Source organism: Monodelphis domestica, chromosome 4 (genome assembly GCF_027887165.1).
Source record: "Monodelphis domestica isolate mMonDom1 chromosome 4, mMonDom1.pri, whole genome shotgun sequence".
Taxonomy (NCBI): domain Eukaryota; kingdom Metazoa; phylum Chordata; class Mammalia; order Didelphimorphia; family Didelphidae; genus Monodelphis; species Monodelphis domestica.
In genome coordinates, this window is record NC_077230.1 from 317485699 (window position 1) to 317507352 (window position 21654).

The window sequence follows — 21654 nt, forward strand, 5'->3', positions numbered from 1 at the left end:
AGTCAGTAATTCAGTAATTATTTCTTCCCTGGAAAATTACAAACCTTTTCCGTCTCATTACTATAGTATTCCTTAGCTAGCCTATCTAGGTGGTAAGCAGAATAATGTTTCTAACATGAAGTTAATCAAAATCCCCTAGACGAGAGATATTTTGTGAGCCTATCCAGGACAAAGAAGGAAAAAGGAATCTCCTGGAATCATTTATTCATTCACACTGGACTCCTGCCCTATAACTACCTCCCCTTTAAGCAGCAATTTACAGATGCATGAAGATACTTGTAGAGTGAAGGACCCAGCTTACTTCCCTCACTCTGTGTCTACATTGTTTACCAGTATTTTTTATTATAGCCAGAGGCTATAATAGCATCCATGGAATTATTATTAGTTTCTCCCAAAGAGACCAGTCTTCTCAATCCAATTGTATCAGAAGACTGGAACAAGCCTAACTCTATGAAAAAGTGGGGGAGCCATGACTCATATCAGATGTGGGAGACGCTCTTTTATTCAGCTTTACACTTGACTATGCTTATTTGAGAGAGAGAGAGCTTCTATTTGTTGGGAGAGCAGCACTAGAGGAGTTGGTTGGTAGTGGTAGTGTCAGAACAAAGAAGGAAAGGAAAAGTGAGTTATTGAGCCATCCAAAGTATACACCAAAGAGAACAGAAGGAAATTCAGGAAGGACCCAGATGAACAGGGTAATTTTGTTGCTATAAAGTTTACTGTTGTTAAGCTTAATCTCCATATTTTTAAAAACCAAAATATGTAATAGAAGTTTAATTTCATATGCAAGCCTCTTCTCTCTGTGTATTGAAAGGATCATGTTTGCTGCAATTGGTCAGCTCAAAGTAAAAAAAGAAAATTAGAAGAAAAGGAAATATTTGTCAGGCATTCAACAATCAAGGTACACAAGGGGCATATCTATATTTGATATGTAGTAATCACAGTTTTTTGCTCCCAAGCTTGCTTAGACAAAATGTATTGAGAACATGATTTTTTAAACTTGGTTCAGTGCTACCCATCTATTCATCTTGGGAGTCCCGGAAGAGTCACTAACAAGAGCCATCTGCTGCAGGAGAGCTCCATTATAGGGACAGTTGATCCCAGCTGAGTGGCCCCATCAGAAAGAAGAAAGGAAGGGACTACATAAGACAGTGAGGGGAGGCAATACTCCTGGCCAGAAAGAAGAGGTTCATAGCATAGCAGTATCATCCCAAATAGTACAGATAAGAGACCTAATAGCGGAATACCACTGGAAAGAATCTTTCCTCCTTTCTGCCCCCCAACCTTGCTCAGGGCATTACTGTTACACTGAATTATGTTTTGACCCTGGTGAGTCTTATGACATATCAGATGAGCAGGGGGTAGCTGGGTGGCTCAGTGGATTGAGAGTTAGGCCTAGAGACGGGAGGTCCTAGATTAAAATCCGCCTCAGACACTTCCCAACTGTGTGTCCCTGGGCAAGTCTCTTAACCCCAGTTGCCTAGCCCTTACCACTCTTCTGCCTTGGAACCAATACAAGGCAGAAGGTAAGGGTTTTAGAGAGAAAGAAAAAAAGAAAAAAAAACATATAAGATGAGCTAGTCCCCATAGGTAGGGACAATCAATCAGATAAGTAAAAGCCCCCCAGAGTGTACCCAGTCCTTCACTTCCTGAGTAAATCTCTGAGGAAGCTAACAAAAATGATCATGTTTCTATTACTTTCATTTAAAGACCAATTTCTGGCTACAAATATGGCTTTTTATAAACCTTTAGAGATAGATAGGAAAATGTTATCTGAGGCTTCTTTTTCAAAGTTCTTTCTCCTGTCTTACTATTGTTCTTAGTTTGTTTCAGATCATGTTTAAAGTAAAAAAAAATGTTGGCTACATTCTCCCCGTCTATACTAATGTTTATGTCTAACGGACTCATTCACAGGAAAAGCTTTTTCTAAATACTGAATAACTTTTAAACACAGCCACAATTTTCTCCAGATACACCCATAAAGCTTCTTTGTAAATTAGGTGAGAGTTTAACCATGTGGATCTAGTGAATTTGTTTTCTATTTGCCCTTAATGGACTTCAGTCTTCAGATACTTTAGTAAAAGTTGTCCTTGCTGAAAACACTAACAAATTTTTTTTCAGCATAAATTCCCCACTCCCTGTGCTTTCATGGTCATTAAACTCAAGGATCCCAGAATTAAGAGGGTTCAGGGAGGTCATTTAATAATTTCACTTTATGAATGGGTAAACTGACTTTCAAAGGGGTTAAGTGAATCAAGTCAAGACAAGAAGCATTTATTAAGCACCTACTATGTGCCAGACATTTTATTAAGCATTGGGGATACAAAGAAAGGTAAAAGACAGAGTCCCTGATCTCAAGGAGCTTATTCTAATGGGGAGGTGAGGGGCGGGAACATGCAAACAACTATGTACCAATGATATGTATATTTATCATTATATATAAATAAGATATATCCAATTTATCATATGAACATATGTGGAAAACTGGAGATAATCTCAGAGGGAAGGCACTAGCATTAAGGGGTATGAGGAGAATCATCTTGGTATTGTAGCTGGGACACAAAGGAAGGCAAGGCATCCAGGGAATGGAGAGGAAGAGGAAGATCATTCTGAGCATGGGAGATTATAGTGAAAACGTTCAAAATCAGGGCAGCTGGTGTCAGGCCTGGAGTCAGGAGGATCTGGTTTCAAATCTGGCCATAGACACTTCCTGGCTGTGTAACCCTAGGAAAGTCACTTAGCTCTCTTTGCCCAGTCCTTGCCCTTCTGTCTTAGAGTTGTTACTAAAACAGAAAGAGTAAAAAAAAAGCCCACCAAATGTTCAGTCAAGAGATGGAAAGGTGGCAGCAATGCAAGGATGTCAATGTCACTGGATTGCAGATATGGGGGATGTGGGAGTCAAATTTAAAATTCTGGAAAGAGAAGAGGGCCCTGGTTATGAAGGCTTTTGGATACAAACAGAGAACTTTGTATTTCATTCTGTAAGTGACAGAAAGCTAATGGAGTTGATTGAATAGAGGGATGACATGGTCAGCTCTGTGCTATAGGAAGATGAATTAGACACTTGGGTGGAGAATGGACTGGAATGGGGAGAGACTCAAGACAGCAGGTTTTCCAAATAGTCTAGGAGTGAGAAGGCGATGGTCTGCATCAGGGTGGTCGCAATATCAAGGAAAGAAGGGAGCATATATGAGAGATGTTATCAAGATAAGACCTACAGGACTGGACAACAGAACAAATAGGTGGGATTAGAGGAAGAATCAAGGATGACACCTAAGGTTATGAACCTGAGTGACTACAAAAATGGTGGTGCCCTCCACATTTATAGGAAACAGAAAAGGAGAAGGCTTTGGGGGAAAGATAAAGATTTCATTTTTTAATAAGTTGAGTTAAAATGTCTATAGGAAACCCTGCTAAAGATATCAAATTAGCAGTTGGAGATTCAAGCATAGAAGTTAGGAGATAAGTTAGGGCTGGGTAATTATATCTGAGAATCATCATCATAGAGATGGTAATTGAATCCATAGTAGCTGATGTGATCACCAAGAAAAAAAGTAGTCTAGAGAAAAAAGAATGCCCAAGACAGAGATCCTTGAGAGACACCCACAGTTATTCGGTGTGACTTGGATGAAGCCCCAGCAAAGGAGACTGAGGAAGGGTGAAATAGGTACGAGAAACACCTGGAGGAAGTAGTTTAACAGAAACCTGAAAGAAAAAAAGAAAGAGAGAAGAGAGTATTGGGGAGAAGAGGGTTCCTGACCCAGTCAAAAGCTGCAGAGAAGTTAAGAAGGATGTGGATTGAGAAAAGACCATTAGATTTTGTAGCAAAGAAATCATTGGTAAGTTTAGAGAGAACAGTTTCAGTTGAATTACAAATTCAGAAGCCAGATTGTAGAGCTAAAATGAGAATGAGAGCAAGGAAGGAAAGGCATTGATTATAATACCTTTGTTAAGGAGTTTACTAAAGAAGGGCAGAGCTATGTGGGACAATGAGCTTGAAGGAGTGGATCAATCAAGTGAGAGTTTTTTGAGGATAAGGGAGAGAGACAAGGACATGTTTTTAGGCAATAGGGAAATAGCCAGTAAAAGAAATACAAGAATAGGGATGATGAGAATTGGGAGCAACATATTAGAGAAGATAGGATGGGATGGGTTCACTTGTGCATGCAGCTAGATTTGCTTTGGCAAGGAGAAGAGTAATCTTTTAATGTGGGAAAAGGATGAAAGGGACATAATAGCAGAAGGGATCAGAGTGATGTGAGATGAGAAAGAAAAGAGAAGAGGGAGATCTTGGCAACTGGCCTTAGTGGTTTCCAATGAAATATTAGGTAAGGCGCTTAGCTGAGAATATTGGGGGCAGGGGGGTTATGGGGACACTATGGGTTGTTTGAGGAATGATGAAAAGGTTTACAAAAGACACTGTAGTGAGTAGGATGGTGAGTCAATTAGGAAGGTATAAAAGAATTGCCTTGCTGCAGTGAGGACACAGTTGAGATTATGTAACGTCAATTTTGTTATACTTTGTTTTGTGGGGCATTGGATAGAGAGCACTGGGTTTGGAATCAAGAAGGCTCATCTTAATAAGTTCAAATCTGGCCTCAGATACTTACTAGGTGTGTAACCCTGGGAGAAGTCATTTAACTTTGCCTGCCTCAGTTCCTCATCTGTAAAATGAGCTGGGAAAAGAAATGACAAATCATTCTTGTCTTGTAAGTCTGTCAAGAAAATCCCAAATGGGGAACAATCGGGCACTACTGAAAAACAAATGAACATAAATTTATAGTGGACCCAGTCCGTAATTTCATGACTGTTACAAGTTTCCTTCAGGAATATGTAAACAGGAATTAAGACAGCAGAATATTCTAAAGCAAGGATTGGCAGGGCAAAATAGGATAAGAGGGAAAGGGACTCTAGAGGTCAGTATAGAGTTGAACTGGTTCATCAAGGGGTCAAGAAGGGGAAGGGAGAGTAAAAACAGATTGGCAGTGATACCCTGGCAAAGAACTGAGGAGTAAAAGGATTAGAGATACTGGAGATCATGGTGAAGATGAAGAACAAGGTTTGGGGTTGCAATTTTGGGATGACTGTGATCAGATAAAGGAATTTATGTAGTCAGAAAGGCTCAGTGATATAAATAATAGGGTCAAGGCTTGAAACTAAGTCACAGAATCATAGATCTAGAAGTAGAAGGGATGTTAGGAAACATTTAGCCCAACACTCCCATTTTATATGTGATCTAAAAACACTAAGTGAATTGTTCAAAATCATACAGATAGTAAACGCAGAGTCAACATTCCAATTCAAATGTTCTGATTCTATATGCTGCTTCTTTTCACTTGGAAAAAGGACTCCAATTCCAGTGATTTTTCTCACTTACTCCATGCTAGATTAAACTATTTTAAAGTATAGGTTTAAAATATAGGTATGGTCTTTAGCATATGATCTTGTGACGATAAATCTGGTGATGGATTATTCTTGTTATTTTCACCATTAATAAGAATATCTCACATTTAAAGAGCATTTTAATTATTTATATACTACTTTAATAAAATAATAACCTCACATTTGGAATATCCAAAGTATTTTCTTTGCAGAAAATGTGTGATGAAGGTAGTGCCAGTATTATCACTCCCATTTTGCAGATGAGAGAATTGAGGTTCAGAGAGGTTAACAGATCTGCCTCTGGCCCCACAAATAGTAGGTGTCAGATTTGTGATTGGTATCTAGGTCTTCTGACCTGAGATCCAGAGGTCCTTCAATGCATCCATATGCATACGAGAGAGAGAAACAATGAAAGCAATAACTTTTAAGAAAATTTAGAATGATTTTTCAATTGCTACTTACTGCTGGTAGAGGACATATGGCTGTAGTCTGACCTGAAAAATAAAAACCATGGCATAAGTATAATTATACCAATTATTCTTTATCCAAACAATAGCAACAATTCACATTCATATAGTACATTTAGTTCTCCAAAATGTTCATGTGGTAATATATTTCTCCATTTTGTGTGTGAAGAAACAAGTTGTGAAAAGGTATGTTCACCTGTGTAGGTGTTTCATATGTAGTCATGGAATATTCACCACCCCCAAAATCCATGAATTTATTTATTTATTCATTGATTTAGTTGTTTATTTAAAACCCTTACCTTCCATCTTAGAATCAATACTGGATATTGATTCTAAGGCAGAAGAGTGGTAAGGGCTAGGCAATGGGAGTTAAATGACTTGCCCAGGGTCACACAGTTGGGAAAGTGTCTGAGGCCAGGTTTGACCCCAGGATCTCCTGTCTCTGGGTTTGACTCTCAATCCACTCAGCCACCCAGCTGCCTTATATTAATTTATTTTTAATATTGTAATGGCTTATGATGGGGCTAGTCATCTGTCTTTTAAAGTTTCATCAGACTAAATTCCAAAAAATTATAATGGACATTTCCATATCCATTGACCAATGCTTTGTCCTGGGCCCCCTCTCTTCTTTCCCTTTTCCTTTTTCTGTGAACCCCATCAGTTCACATGAGTTTGATTACCATCTCTAGATTTGAGTTATATATTCTCTCCTTATCTTTCTTCTGAGCTCCTGTCCCATGTAACAAATTGCTTAATTGGATATGTCCAACTGGATGTCCTATAAGCATCTCAATTTCAGTATGTCCAGGGAGCAGCCAGGTGGTCCAGAAGATAGAAAGTCAGGATCACAGACAGGAGGTACTGGGTTCAAATCAGGCCTCAGACATTTCCTAGCTGTGTGACCCTGGGTAAATCACTTGACCCCCAAAGGGCCTAGCCCTTAACACTCTTCTGCCTTGGAACCATTACACAGTATTGATTCTAAAACAGAAGGTAAATAAGAAAGAAAGAAAGAAAGAAAGAAAGAAAGAAAGAAAGAAAGAAAGAAAGAAAGAAAGAAAGAAAGAAAGAAAGAAAGAAAGAAAGAAAGAAAGAAAGAAAGAAAGGAAGAAAGAAAGAAAGAAAGAAAGAAAGAAAGAAAAAAGGATGAGCCATGGAGTTAGGACTCAGTGATATTGCAGGGTATCCTCTAAACCTCAACCTCAGCCATATGAGCCCCAGACTTAAGAGTTACTATTGGAGCTGAATCATTCCTCTTTGCATCATATGAATTAAAACAGTTCATCCAGGACTGTTTGTTTTTGGTTCTGATTTTGTTTCATAGACCTAAACTGTTTGCATTGCTCCAGCATGTGCTCAGGAGATAACCCTCAAAATTGTCTGGCACAAGTATATCTTCTGGACTTGACTGGGATCCCCGCCAACTTCAGGTTGATAGGAAGGGAATTGCTGGACTCCCATGTAATCCTCAAATGCTTTCTCTTTTAAAGAAAAAAACCCTTCTCTTTTTAAATTTATCCATTTTTTTCCTAATGTAAGATTTTAGTTTCACTTTTCCTTTTTAAATTTTGCTTTCCTTCAAATACATAGAGAAATTTGTGAAATTTATAAGAATATGAGTCATTCCCCAATCAATTAGTGGTCAAAGGATACAAACAGGCAGTTTTTGGATGAGTAAATCAAAGCAATATATACATATATGAAAAATACTCTAAATCATTATTGATTAGAGAAATGAAAGGTTCAAATAACATTGAGATATCCTCAGACACCTATAAAATTGGTTAATTGGCTAAAATGATTAAAGGGGGGGTTGAGAAATGTTAGACGGGATGTGGAAAAATGGGGACACTAACTAATACACTCTTATTAGAACTGTGAACTGATTCAAGTATTCTGGAGAGCAATCTGAATTAGGCCCAAAGAGTTATAATATTCACTATGCCTTTTGACCTAGCAATACCGCTATTGGGTCTGTTTCCCACAGTAATCAGAGAGAAAGAAAAAGAACCTGTTTATTAAAAAAAGTTTGTATCAGTTCTCTTTGTGGTGACAAAGAACTGGAAATTGAGAGGATGCTCATTGATTGGGGAATGGCTGAACAAGTTGTGGCATATGATTGTGATAGAATACTATTACACAGTAAGAAATGATAAGCAGATTAATTAAAAAAGTGAAAAGACCTACTTGAAATCATGAAGGGCAAAACAAACAGAACCAAGAGAATGTTGTATACAGCACCAGCAGTATTGTTTGAAGAATAGCCATGAATGTTCACCTCAGAGAAAGAACTGATAAATGGAAATATGTCTGACTTGGTTATACATATACATGCTTTTTGGTCAAATGATGCTTTCTCTCGTGCAAGGCAGGGGAAGGACGGAGATACTTCAGAACTTCAATGTAACAAAAAATAAATACAATAAAAATAAAACAAAATTTGCTTTCCTCAAAAAAAAGGAAAGGTGGAAGAGTAGAGAGAACATTGAGCCTGGAGTCAGGAAGACCTGGGCTCAAATCTACCCTCAGACACTTACTAGCCGTGAGATCCTGGGTGAGTCACTTAACCTCTGCCTGCCTCAGTTTCCTTATCTATAAAATGTGGATTAATATAGTGCCTACATCTTAGGGTTGTTATAAGGATCAAATGATATAATATTTGCAAAATTCTTTGCAAACCTTAAAGGACTACATGAATATTAGCTATATTTACATTTTTGAAGGACAGATCCTTTCAAGCCACCATAGACACAAGCCTAGAGTAACTTTGTATGATTATATTGTTTTTGGGTGGCATGAGGGTAAGGATTAGTATAAACTCAAGGCCCATTAGCTACAAGAGGTACAGACTCACAATAGATTGCTAATTTGGGAAGCAATTAAGACCCATGCCTTACGGACTCTGCAATGAACTCCATACACAGATAGCACTGGGGGAAATAATCCCCAGGAAGGTAGTTTCTGCATCAGGTAAGCTACTTGACACTATGGAGCCTTCCAATGGCTCTTAAGAGCTACCCTGCATTGAGGATATGGGCTAATGCACCCAAAGGCATTGCTATTTGATTGTCAGGGACTACTAATAATTAACTGGGACAAGAGTATAGTTAATTAAGGCTGTTCTTTGTTTGGCTGTGAAAATTTTTTTTTTAACATTATTTTATTTGGTCATTTTCAAACATTATTCCTTGGAAACAAAGATCATTTTCTTTTCCTTCCCCCCCTCACCACCCTTCCCATAGCCGACGCGCGATTCCACTGGGTATCACATGTGTCCTTGATTCAAGTGAAAATTCTCTACAATTCAACTCTGGTCTACATTTGAAGGCTTATTGAACATTTCTTTCCCTCACAAATTCTGTGTTTTAGTTAAACTTGCCCAGTTGCTGTTCTCTACATGCGAGAACCCATCTTTAATCTTTGCACAGGCTGGCCCTTCCATGCCTTGTAGATGTACTACTTCCTTGTGTCTGCCTCATAAGAGAGTATTTAATTCCTAATTCACCTCAATGCTCTGTTCAAATGTTCTCCCTGCAGGAGGTCTATCTTGATTCCCCTGTTGTTAGAGGCTTCTCTTTGGAAATTATCTTTAGCCTACTTTGTACATATTTTATTTTATTTTTGGTCAGAGAAGACACACTATAATTAAGTTAATTCAATAACTATTAATTAAATGTTTATATATATTTCATATTCATTTTTAGGTGTACATGTTATTTCTTTCCAGTCAAAGGTAAATTTTTTGAAGACAAAAAGTATTTTGTTTTTATCTTTGTATCCCAGTGCTAAGAGGGAAGCTAGGTGGCTTAGTGTATAGAAAGTCAGACTTGGAGATAGGAGGTCCTGGGTTCAAATCTGACCTTAGACACTTTCCCAACTGTGTGACCCTGGGCAAGTCAATTAACTCCCATTGCCAGTATTGATTCTAAGATGGAAGGTAAGGGTTTAAAAAATCAATGCTAAGATGAAAAAATTAAATATGTCTATTTTCATATATCAATATAGGTAAATAGACATATCTATATATCAATGAACATCAGCTAGGTACCATATTAGAACCGTTTTCCCTGTCCAGTTCCTAATTCAGGAGCTTTTTGAAAAGTCTCCAATAGGGCATGAGCTACTGTCAACTCAACACTGCAGGAGCTGGAAAAATACGACTGACTGACTGGCTCTACAGTTATATATTTAATAAATAGAACTTTAATTGCATTAATCTCATAACAGAAATATAAGGCAATTTTTTTTAATGGCTGGAGTACTGGTCTTGAAATCAAGATGATCAGGGTTCAAATCCCAGGTTTGTCACTTACTAGCCATGTGCCCTGGGCAAGTCCCACACAAAAGATCATAGTTTCTAAGGGCATTCAGTTGACCAGGAAACTCCCCATCTTCTTCCTCCTTCTCTCTCCCCTAAGTTGACATTATATGTATACTTGGTGAACCCAAACAGTGAACAGAAGAGCTTTTTGGCTAATCTCTGGGTTTCTAATTATATTTCTTTTTTTTTTTTTTAAACCCTTACCTTCCATCTTGGAGTCAATACTGTGTATTGGCTCCAAGGCAGAAGAGTGGTAAGGGCTAGGCAATGGGGGTCAAGTGACTTGCCCAGGGTCACACAGCTGGGAAGTGTCTGAGGCCAGATTTGAACCTAGGACCTCCCATCTCTAGGGCTAGCTCTCAATCCTCTGAGCTACCCAGCTGCCCCCTCTAATTATATTTCTTAAAAATTTCTTTCCCAGCAAATTGGTATAAAGTTTAAGATTCTAATTAATGAGCTACTTTGCCTTTATGTATAATATCAAATCAGAACTCACTGCCCCACAAACCTCATCTGGGTTAACGTTCAGCAAGGCTCAGGGCACTGGACCAGATACTATGTAAATTTTGTGACTTCAGAAAACAAAGATATACAGTAATTAATAATTATCTCTTGATCAGAAAGAAGAAACACGGTGATTTCCCCCTTTCTATTTTAGTCTGGGTTTCTTCAGTTTATTCTTTCTCTGTCTATCCATTCTAAAAACACTAGATTCATGCCCTGGCTATCATCTCCCAACTCTATGATATCATCAACTGGAGGGGAGCCATAGGTAAAGGGCACTGTATGACCCTGATTCAGTGGTTCAGGGATGACGTGAAAGGAGCAATTCTGCAATCCTAGACTACAATGTTCGAAGAAATGAATCTACTTAGTATAGTCATACTTGAAAGAGTGGTTCAGCAGACAAATCTTACTAATGGCCATTCTAAAGCCAAGGCTCACTTGTTCTCTTTTCTTTATGTAGATATAAAACAACCTTGCCTGTCCCTTTGTTAAGAGATTCAGTTACTAAAAATCGTTTACTACTGTCTAGCGGTCTGCTTGTCAGCTGTAGGCACTAAAAAGCATGCTGAAGTACAAAGCTTGCTTTCAAGTGGATTTGGGAAATTGTGGCTTCCAACCGAAATCAATTACGGCTGAAGAATACTGCCTTGCTTACAATCTTGGCTTGCAGGACATGTTGGGCAGCAGTAATGCCATACTAAGCAAATAGAATAATGTCAGGGCAAAAAACATGAGAATTAATTAAAGGCTGAAAGGGTACAATTATTTGAACAAATTAACAGTACACAGGTAGTTGGGTAGATAGCAAGTGGCCATAAGAGTTTGTTTATTCTGATCTATAGCCTTTGCTGTTGGATAAATAGAGAAAAAAGCAGTTAATTGTTAAATAACAAAAATATAAAGTCTATGGTTTTAATAGCTCTCTTTTTATATCTATATAAGGCAAATGTTTAACTGTCACTTTCATTCAAACTGATTAATCGCAATCTATATTTATGGTGATTTGTATCATATACCTTCACTGCAACTACTGACCTTCCTGACTTTCTTTAGGTTTCCAACTTAAAGCTCAGCTTGTACTGGAAGCCTTCTCCAACTCCTCTTAATCTAGTGCCTTTCCTCTGTTAATTATTTCCTATTAATCCCAAATATAATGTGTCTGTATATATCTGTTTGCAATGCTGTCACCCTCATTAGAATCTGAACTCCCTAAGGGCAGGACCTATCTTCTGCTGTTGTTGAGAATTTTAAAAAATTATTTGTTTTCTGCTCACATCAAAAATCTCAGATATCTCCCTCCCTTCCTTTCCTCCTGGCCTTAAAGAAGTCATCATTTAGCCCCCCAAATAATCTCTCTATAAACTGTCTTTTGTGTTTTTATTTATCAGTTATTTTCCTAGAGGTAAGCATTCACAAGTTATTCTTCAAACAATGCTTCTATAGTTGTAGGTAATGTTCCCTTGGCTCTACTCATTTTGCTTTTCATAATTTCATACAGGCTTTTCCATGATTTAAAAAAATTAACCTGTTCATCAAAAAGTAGTATTCCATCACAGCATATGTCACAACTTGTTCAGCCATTCCCCAATTGATGGGCATCCCCTAGGGTCTATCTTTGGCTTCTTTTTGTATCTTGAGTGGTTAGCACAATGACTGGCGTGAAATAAGTGCTTAATAAATATTTACTGAGTAAGATTGATTGATGGACATGAACTGCAGAGAACAGAGCATCTTTCTCTCCTGTTTATTGCTAGGTTAATAAAGAAGAGTTAACGTGCATAATAATGGCAATAGTGAAAACCTAACCTCAAATTCTGATTCTTTAGTTTTTAAAGGTCATTTTTCTCATTCCTAAAGAGATAATGAAATCATGATAATAACAAAAAGTAATTATAATGTCTCTACCTCAAGAGTCATCAATCAATTGGATTATCAAACAAACAAGTATTTACTAAGCACCCAGGCACTGTGCTGAGCACCTCTTAACAAAGATTTTCTCATTTGATTCTTATAACAACCCTGTGAGGTAACTACCATTATCATACATGTTTTGCAGTTGTGGAAACTGAGGCAATCAGAGGTCAAGTGACTTGTCCAAGATCATATACCTATTGTGTGTTGGATGGCAGATTGGAACTCAGGTATTCTTCTCTCCAGTCCCAGCTTTCTATCCACTAAACCACTAGGTGCCTGTATTTGACCATTTATGAATAAAATGAATGAATTAAAGGCCATTTATTAAGTACCTACTATGTGCCAAGCACTGTGCAAAACACTGGGAATACAAACACCTAAGGAATATATTCTTGGCTCTCAATAAGTTAATTTACAAGTGCCTACTATAATGCCAAATTGTGCTAACTGATAAAAATACAAACCAATGCAAGAAAATACATCCCTGCTCTCATGAAGCATGTTTGCTCATGAGGAAGAAAACATATAAATATATTGGGAGTAGATAGAAGATCATCCCAAAGAGCAATCCTGGAGTTGGGGGTGAGGAAAAAGACAGGCTCACTATAAAATGTCTCCTGCAGAATGTAGATTTTGTTCTGAGTTTTTAAATCAGTTGAGGAAATTATGAAGTGGATTCAAGAGGGCAGAGCATTCTAGACTTGGGGACACTACCAGTGACAAAGATGGAGAGTGAGGAAAAGCAGAGTCAGTGTTTCTGATAGCAGAGTGCATTGGGGGAGTGAAATGTAGGAAGACAGGAAAGATAAGAAGGGACTAAGATATAAAAGGCTTTAACTCCCAAAGAAAGAAATTTATAATTGATCCTTGAGATAATAGGAGTCACCAGAGCACACTGAACAGGAAAGTGGCATGGTTGAACCTATACTTTAAGAAAAATCACCTTGGCAATGTAGTGAAGGATGAATTAGAGTGGGGAGAGACTTGAAGGAAAAAGATAACCAGAAGGTTACTATAGTAACCCAGGCAAGAAGCAAGGAGGTACTAAACTAAGGTTGTTTCTATACGAAGGGAGAGAAAGAGACGGATATGAGATGTCACAAAGGAAGATTTGAAAAAAAAAAGATTGGATATGTGAGATAAGTGAGAATGAAGAATAGATGACACCAAGTTTGTGAGCCTGGATGATTGGGAGAATGGAGATGCTTTAGACAATAATACAAAAGATGAAAAGAAGGGAAGAATGGGAAAGAGAAGATTATGGACTCCATTTCAGACATGTTGAATTTAAAATGCCTTTAGTTTGAAATGGCCAAGGGGCAAGCGAAGGTGAGTGACCACCTGAAATGAGAGACTGGAGTTGGACATACATATTTAGGAATCAACAGTATATCCATGATAATTGAACCCTTGGGAGCAGATAAGACCACCAAGTTAGATAATGTAAAAGAAAAAAACAAAAGAGGTCTCAAGAAAGAGCCTTGTGGTACAGCCATGAACAGTAGGGGTGGCATGGGTGAAGAACCAGCAGAAGAGACTGAGAAGTAGTTGGACAGATAGAAAGAGAATGAAGAGAGAGAGCAATAGCATAAAAATCTAGGCAGAATAGAGTGATGGGGGAAGTGATCACCAGTGTCAAAGAACCTAGAGAAGAAGGGAAGGAAACAAGAAGCATTTATTTAAGCACCTACAAAGTGTCAGGAATACCCTATCTATCCTGTGTCTAGCTTGCTTTGTATAAATTTGTTGGCATTTTGTTTATGAGGATAGTGGTTCTCTGGTAGTAATACAAAAAGATGGGAGGGGAGGAGATTAAGGATTAGCACTAGGCTAAGCACTTTACAAAAATCTTATTTGATTCTCAAAACAACCCTCAAAGGTAGTTGAGGAAACTGAAACAAAGATTAAATAACTTGCTCAGGTCACACAGCTAATAAATGTCTGAATCTGTATCTGAATTTAGGTCTTCCTAATTCCAAGCCCAATCACTGAAGTACCTAGTCAAGAAGGCTAAAAACTGGGGGCAGGGGCTCAGTGGATTGAGAGTCAGGTCTAGAGATGGGAGGTCCTAGGTTCAAATCTGTCCTCAGACACTTCCCAGCTGTGTGATCCTGGGCAAGTCACTTGACTCCCATTGCCTAGCCCTTGCCATTCTTCTGCCTTGGAGCTAATACACAGTATTGACTCTCAGATGGAAGGTAAGGGTTTAAAAAAAAAGAAGGGTAAAAACCTAGGAAAAGGCCATTAGATTCAGCAAATAGGAGACCATTAGCAACATTGGAGACTGGCATTTCAGGTGAATATGAAATCAGAAGCAGGATTGCAAAAGGGTTAGAAGTAGGACGGAGAAGGAAAAGTAGAAGCATTGCATGAAGTCAACATTCTAAAGGAGTTTAGCTACAAATGAGAGGATATATATATATATAGAGAGAGAGAGAGAGAGAGAAAGATAGGGATGTTAATGGGGATGGTAAGATCTGGGACCCTTTTTTAAGGATGAGAGAGAAATGGATATGTTTCTAGACAGAAGGGTTGAAGACTGGTGAGAAAGGCATAGTGATAGTAAGGGCAATTTGCTGGAAATGTCAAGAACATATGGGATCAAGATTACATTTGAGAGGCTTACTGTGGTAAGGACAAAGGCTACCTCATCCATTAAGACTAGGAAGAAGGGGGTAAAGGAAGAAGATGTATGACTAATGTGATGAATCAGGAAGAGGGGATAGGAAGCTTGAGAAGAGACAAGAAGATTTAACACAGTTGTGGAGAAAAGAATGCCTTGCAGCAAGGAAGGCCCAGTTGAGATTAGATTATAAAAATCTGTAAATCCATCTGAAAAGTTTCATGATTTCTCCCAGTTTCATTTAATAGCATGTGAATAATGGAGGAGGTAGATGGTGAGACTCCACTTGGCTTGCGAATTGGTAAAGCATCAAACTACAGAAAAGGTAGGAAAGGTATCTAAGGATAGAAGATAGTGAAGAATTGTTCACTATCAAGTGAACATTATCAAATTATTCATTATCAAGTTCAGTACCAAAAATCAGCTGGATAGCTCAGTGGATTGAGAACCAGGCCTGGAGGTAGGAGGATCTAGGTTCAAATCTGGACTCAGACACTTCCCAGCTGTGTGACCTTGGGCAAGTCACTTAACCCCCATTTCCTAGCCCTTACCACTCTTCTGCCTTAGAACCAATACATGGTATTTTTTTAAAGTTAGTTCACTAAGAGATTGAGATAAGAAAGGAAGTAGAGTGGAGCCAATGCAGGGATAGTGGCCTGTCAAAGAACTGAAAGGTACAGGGAATGGAAGTCATAGTGAGGAGAAAAAGTAGTGTTAGGGAGTTTAAAAATATAGGAAAAGATAGAACAATAAAAGATTATGATCAGAAAACAAAGAAATTCAGAGGCCATGAAAAAAAGAAAGAAGAATCCCTTCTGGCTAATGGCAAGATCAAGGGTTTGACCATCAATATGTATAGCTGAGATGGATCAGAAGAATGTGGAAACTGAATAAAACTGAAGAACTGGAAAATTAAAGTACTTAAGGAGATATCAATATGCATGTTGAAGTTACCTGGTATGACAATAGGGGATGGTGTAAATCTTGAAATTTCTCAGACTTGTGAATGTTAAAAATTTCCACATTGAGGAATCCTCCATTGGAACAAATTCCCTACTGGGAAACATTCCCCATTTTGATGTGAGAACTGGCCAGGATCAGAAATGGGAGAACCTCTACTCCACCCATACTTAAGACTGCTTTAGGGGAGAAAACTTGCTAAAGAATGAAAGTACTTGGATCCATGCTTATAATAAGGCAAGGAGTTCTTTGAGCCATGCCTTTTTTTTTAGAATTGATACAATGAGATGCTAGGTACCTAAAAGGGTCGGGCAAGTTTTCTCTTAATGAGATTAGTTGACTCAGCTGTGTTTTCGCTGGTTCAGACATACGGAGGAGATTAGTCAGCTTAGCAGGAATTCAGATGGGCAGTCCTTTGGAAAACATCTACAGTGATTGGTAGATGTAAGGACTTAGGGGAGGCGACATAGGAGAAAAACCCCTATATAAGAAAAAGCAGAATCTCTTGAGAAAAAAAATCCTTTTGGAGGATTTCTTATGAGGATCTCTTGGGAAGAATCTCTTGAGAGAGGCTCTGGAGAAGGGAAGCTCTTGGAGGACAATCTCTAAGGAGGTCTCTTTGGAGCTCCTCTGAGGGGACTCTGTCCCTTTGGAGGCTCTGGAGAGAGGCCCTTTGAAACAGTCTCTGGCTGGATCTCTCTTTGAGGAGAACTCTGGCTGGAACTCTCTCTGGTGAAATCAGCTGAGATGGAGCTGGCCTGGTGTCCCTAGAATCCTTGCTTAGACAGACCTTGTGGTGAGTGATAAAAGACTAACCGACTGATCTCTCTCTTAAGACTCAGGTCTAGGCCATGTTGGCTTAAGGCCCTTCATACTTATTTCCTTTTTTTTCTCTCTCTTTCTTTGATTACTCATTGCATTATTAATTAAATTCTCTATAAAACCCAGTTGACTTGGGCATATTGAATAATTGGGAATATTTCCCTGGTGACCACTTTATATTTGATTTAAAAACCAAGACACTGTAGTGAAACATATTTTCTGCGGTCACAATTTACTCACCCTCTCTTATATCTAGCATAATTTGTATCTTCCACCATTTTAACTCACTACAGTTTACAACATCACTTAAACTGTTACAGTTTAAGGCCTTCAACTATTTTAAATATTACAATGGGAAGGAAAGAAAGACCATGACCCATACACAACTCAGTGGGGAAATAAATAGAATAATATGGAGATCAATAGACAATGGTCACCAGTACCTGGAATGGGTAATAAATTTGGAAACCATGAGCAACAAAGAGGAAAAGTTGTTTAGAAGTGGCAGTGATTGGGAGCAGCTAGGGGGTACCTCCTAGTGGTGTGACCCTGGACAAGTCACCTTACCTCCACTGCCTAGCCCTTACCACACTTCTGCTAAGGCAGAAAGTAAGGGTTAAAAAAAGTGGCAGTGATGAGTAAGAGTATTCTGATTTACAACCAGTGAATTATACAGATATGGGAGTATGACAAGTACTGAAAAATGTGATAAGGGAAGCCATTCCAACAAAAGGGAGCCATGTCTCATTGAAAGCCAGAGTATGGAAGGAATAAGAAATGACATTTCAAATGAAAAGGAGTTCAAGGATCTTAAATTTAATGGGAGAGACAAATAGAATAGAATAATGGCTAAGGCAGAGTGTTGTGGTCTGGGAAGTCACAAAGACATTGTGTGAAATTATAGGACAAGTCCTTCTCCAGAGGTAATGGTAGTGTTAATTATAATTCAAGACTAGCTTCTGACACAGGAGCTGTGAGAATATGGGCAAATCTCAACTCTCTAAAACCATAGTATAGATGGGTTGCTGATTCATTGGTGGGAGAGGTTTTCACACCAGGGGAATTGAAGTCACACATCTCTACCAAACTACATAGGGGATGTGGTAGATGAGATAGGCAGAAAATTACTGTGAAAGTGTTCAGGATATACATCCTACTAAAGTCAACCCCAAAGTTAACAAACTTTGTCTCTTGACTGAGATAACCAGAAAACAGACTTGAATTCTGAAGTAGCCATTTATTTGAAACAGAGTAAAGGGCCTGTGTGTTGGATAAAAAGGAATTTTGTGTATGATAGGGAACTGAAAAATAGAGAAACTAGAAATAACTCTTTTGATGACAAAGGTAAGATATAAACACAAATGCAGATTTAAAAAAGGAGAAAATAAAATCTATTTACCAAAATCACGCAACCTAATAAATATAATGAAATCTATTTTGATTAAATGCATCTTTTTCACTTCTCTCCTCAAAGTTTAAGGATGATATTGAACAATAAAAATTCTTCAACTAAGCCTGCACTATGATAGCCACAGTTTTAGTACCAGAGGCTCTAAAAAGAGCCATAAAACCATCAGCATTAACAGCCATTGCTAGCAGGCATAAGCAGATGTCCTGCTGACTGTCTAAGTCTAAAGGATAATATCACCATCTGGGTCAATGCCTTCCACCAGCCTAGCTAAAGTCCCTTTTTATCCATTTTAAGTGGAAATCACAAATTGGAAATGAATTGAAATATCAGAGGTTTGAACCAGCTAAGAACAGGTTGCTTATCCTAGTGCCTTGGATTCATATTCCAAGTAATAGGAGGTAGAAAACAAAATCCCTAAAATAAAAGTTGATAAACTTCACAAATTTACAGAAACAGCAACAAAAGAGTTAAAAATTGGAAATTATATTCTCCTCTTAGATTATGAGTTTTTGAGGTCAAAAGTGAACACTGACTAATAGAAGAGTCTCCAAGCAAGGCCAATCCTACTTTGCTTAAATTTCTTAGGTTTGGGGTGGGTATGTATTAGGAGAGTTTACAGTCCTAGGCTAGTTCATCTACAGTGCTAAATGAGGTATTTGGGTGTGTTCTAAGGTCTGTACTTTCTGGGAACAACTATAGGACTGTGCAATAGGTTAGTCAAACCCCAAAATGAGTCCTAAATGGCCCCAGGTTCATTCTCTAGTTTGGAAATAGCTAGATCCTCTGTCCCTCAAGGCTCCTCCTCCAGAAGAAATGACACCCTTTCCCCTCCAGGTCATCCCATGGTGGTAGCTATATCCTGAGGATTGGGCAGGGGATGCCCAGGGAAGTCCAGCCTGAGATAGGAGCTACTTAGGAAGGGCTTTGGGCAGGAGCATTCAGCCTTTTGTCCTACACAGGAAAACAGTGGTGGTTAGGAAAAGAGTAATTATTCTTCTACTGGTATTTTGAGCTAATTATTTTATTTTTCTAGATAGGAAATGATATGTTATTTAAATAATCAAAAGTGTATTGTGCAAGGTTTACGGCACCTCCTCTTATCTCAAAAGTTTGAGTGTCTGAGATTCAGGAAGGGAAGGAGACATTAATGATTCAGTTGAGGTCAGGGAGGACTCCTGGGGGAAGGCCGGTAGGGGCCCTATGGCCAGGAAATTTGCACTAAAGTCCCACTATAAAGTGGGGGGGGTTAGAGGGGGGATACCCTGATTTAGGGTATCTAAATACCAAAAAATATATGTATACATACAAATGTATGTATGTACACATACACTGTGTACATATATGCCCACAAAAACAAATGTGTGTATTTGTAGGTGCCAGAGACAAGTAGTCTTTTCTTATCCTGCTCAAACATCCTAGACAGAATTTAGTAGCTTGAGCAAGAAGAAAGTCAGCCCAGGGCAGCAACAAGTGCAAAAGCATCTCAAGCACCTCTCTGTAAAAGGCACAGAAGCAGAAAGGAGGGGGGCAGTGGAGATGGGTGGTGGAAAGGGGCAATAGAAGAGCTCTCCTTCTCATAGAGACCCACTCATTCTTATAATCTTTCCCCCACACAAAAGGGCTCAGCTATCCTCAGGCCCGGTCATCAGGTCCCAGGGGAGCGCCCTCCCGCTTCACATTGGGCCTGAGGGCCTCCTTCCTAGTGACTCTCCTCTACCCCCCCCCCCCCAAACTTCTGCTCCTCGAGAAGGGATTCCCTAAGGCGAGGATTGATCTAAAGCCTAGCCCGGAGATCAGGGTAACACCCACATGCAAACTCTCCTTATTCCACTCTAGCTCTACCCACCCGGGGTGGAGTAAGGGGGTCCCAGGATGGAGTGGAGACTCCGCCGACTCCTACCCGCTCCCTTTCTACGCCCACTTCCCCACCAAGCTAGGAGGAGCCCCTGTCGCCCCAGTCTTCATGTCCCTATGCGCAACTGAGCCTGCGCGCTCCCTCGCCCCGGCTTCCCAACTGCACTCCCGCGGTCCAGATCCCTTCCATCCCTCCTCACCCGCCGGTCTCAGCTCCCGAGTCCACACAGTCATCCTCCTCCTCCTCGCCTCCGCCCGTCTTTGGGTCCATGGCAAGCTTGAGTCACGACTCCTCCTCGGGATCCTGGGTTGGCAGCAGCAGCAGCAACAGCAGCAGCAAAGGCATTATCCTTTCCTTCCTTTCTTCCCACTAGGGCCCTCCTGGGTCCTGTGCGTGGGACACCGGTCGCTCCCTGCTCTCCGGCCGCAACTCTTGCATCTACACTCCAGCAACCGGCGCCTTTGCCTCCTTTCTCCGCCTCCTTCTTTCTCCTCTCTAGGCTGTGCCCACTGGGTGTCAGAGCGTCCCCCTCCCTCCTCCTCTTCTCCCTCTCCTCCTCCCACTCCCTCCCACCTCCTCTCCTGCCTCTAAGGCCATGCTCCTCCTTTTCAGCGCTGTGTGTGTGTGTGTGTGTGTGTGTGTGTGTGTGTGTGTGTGTGTGTGTGAGTGTGAGTGTGAGTGTGGGTGTGTATGCACGGATGGATGGTTGTGTGCTGCCTGTGCCTGTGTACATTTCTCCTCCTGCCCATGGTAAACTTTAGTTCTAGATTCTTTGTGGAAAGAGAGCGAACATGGTATGTAGTATGTAGGACATGGAGGCAGGAGGATCTGAGTTCAAATTCTAGCCCATTCTCTTCCTAGGTATGTGACCCTGGGCAAATAGAGTTTCAGTTTTCATTTCTGAGAAATGTGAAAGGCCTCGAAAGTTCCATGCACTTCTAAATCTGTGCTGCTGTGCCTCAATTTTCCTATTTGAAAAACAGAAGGGTAGTACTTTATGGCTGCTAAATTCCCTTCAAGAACTAACTCTCCCGTGGTAGGAAGGAGTGGAGAGTGGGTACTCCTATCCAATTCTATTAAGGAATATTTAATGGGCCTCCCACCCTCTCAGATTCTAAGTTTGAAATAGAGGAGAGAACTTTGAGGACAAGAGAAGGCGCTCAGCATTTCTTTTTCCACCAGAGACTTGGTTTGACACCTAAGTGTTTTTCGTCTTTTCTTCATAAGTTTTCAACGCTGAATTCATTACTACCTATTTCAAGATCAGTCTAACTGCTATCCACCCCACAAGGCTTATCCCCACTCTAGCTTAATTTGTCTTGGTTTAAAAAATAATTCTTTAAAACAAACAAACCTGGATCATCCTTGTCTCTGGGGTTTGCTGTATTAATG

The 21654-nt window shown here is 39.6% G+C and overlaps 1 protein-coding gene across 2 annotated transcripts in view; it reads right to left on the reverse strand.

Annotated features, from left to right (window-relative positions):
- FAM124A (family with sequence similarity 124 member A) overlaps window positions 1-20944 on the reverse strand; it is a 104230-nt gene extending 83286 nt beyond the window's left edge. Inside the window, exons 1-2 of one of the 2 annotated variants that reach the window (XM_001378319.3) lie at window positions 20462-20944; window positions 5845-5876 (exon numbers count right to left, since the gene is read on the reverse strand). In XM_001378319.3, the coding sequence (XP_001378356.2) occupies window positions 5845-5876; window positions 20462-20532 (103 nt within the window). In that variant the 5' untranslated portion in view covers window positions 20533-20944. The remainder of the gene's footprint in view (window positions 1-5844; window positions 5877-20461) is intronic. The other variant, XM_007495400.2, reaches the window with a different exon arrangement.
- Between the last annotated feature and the right edge of the window lie 710 nt (window positions 20945-21654).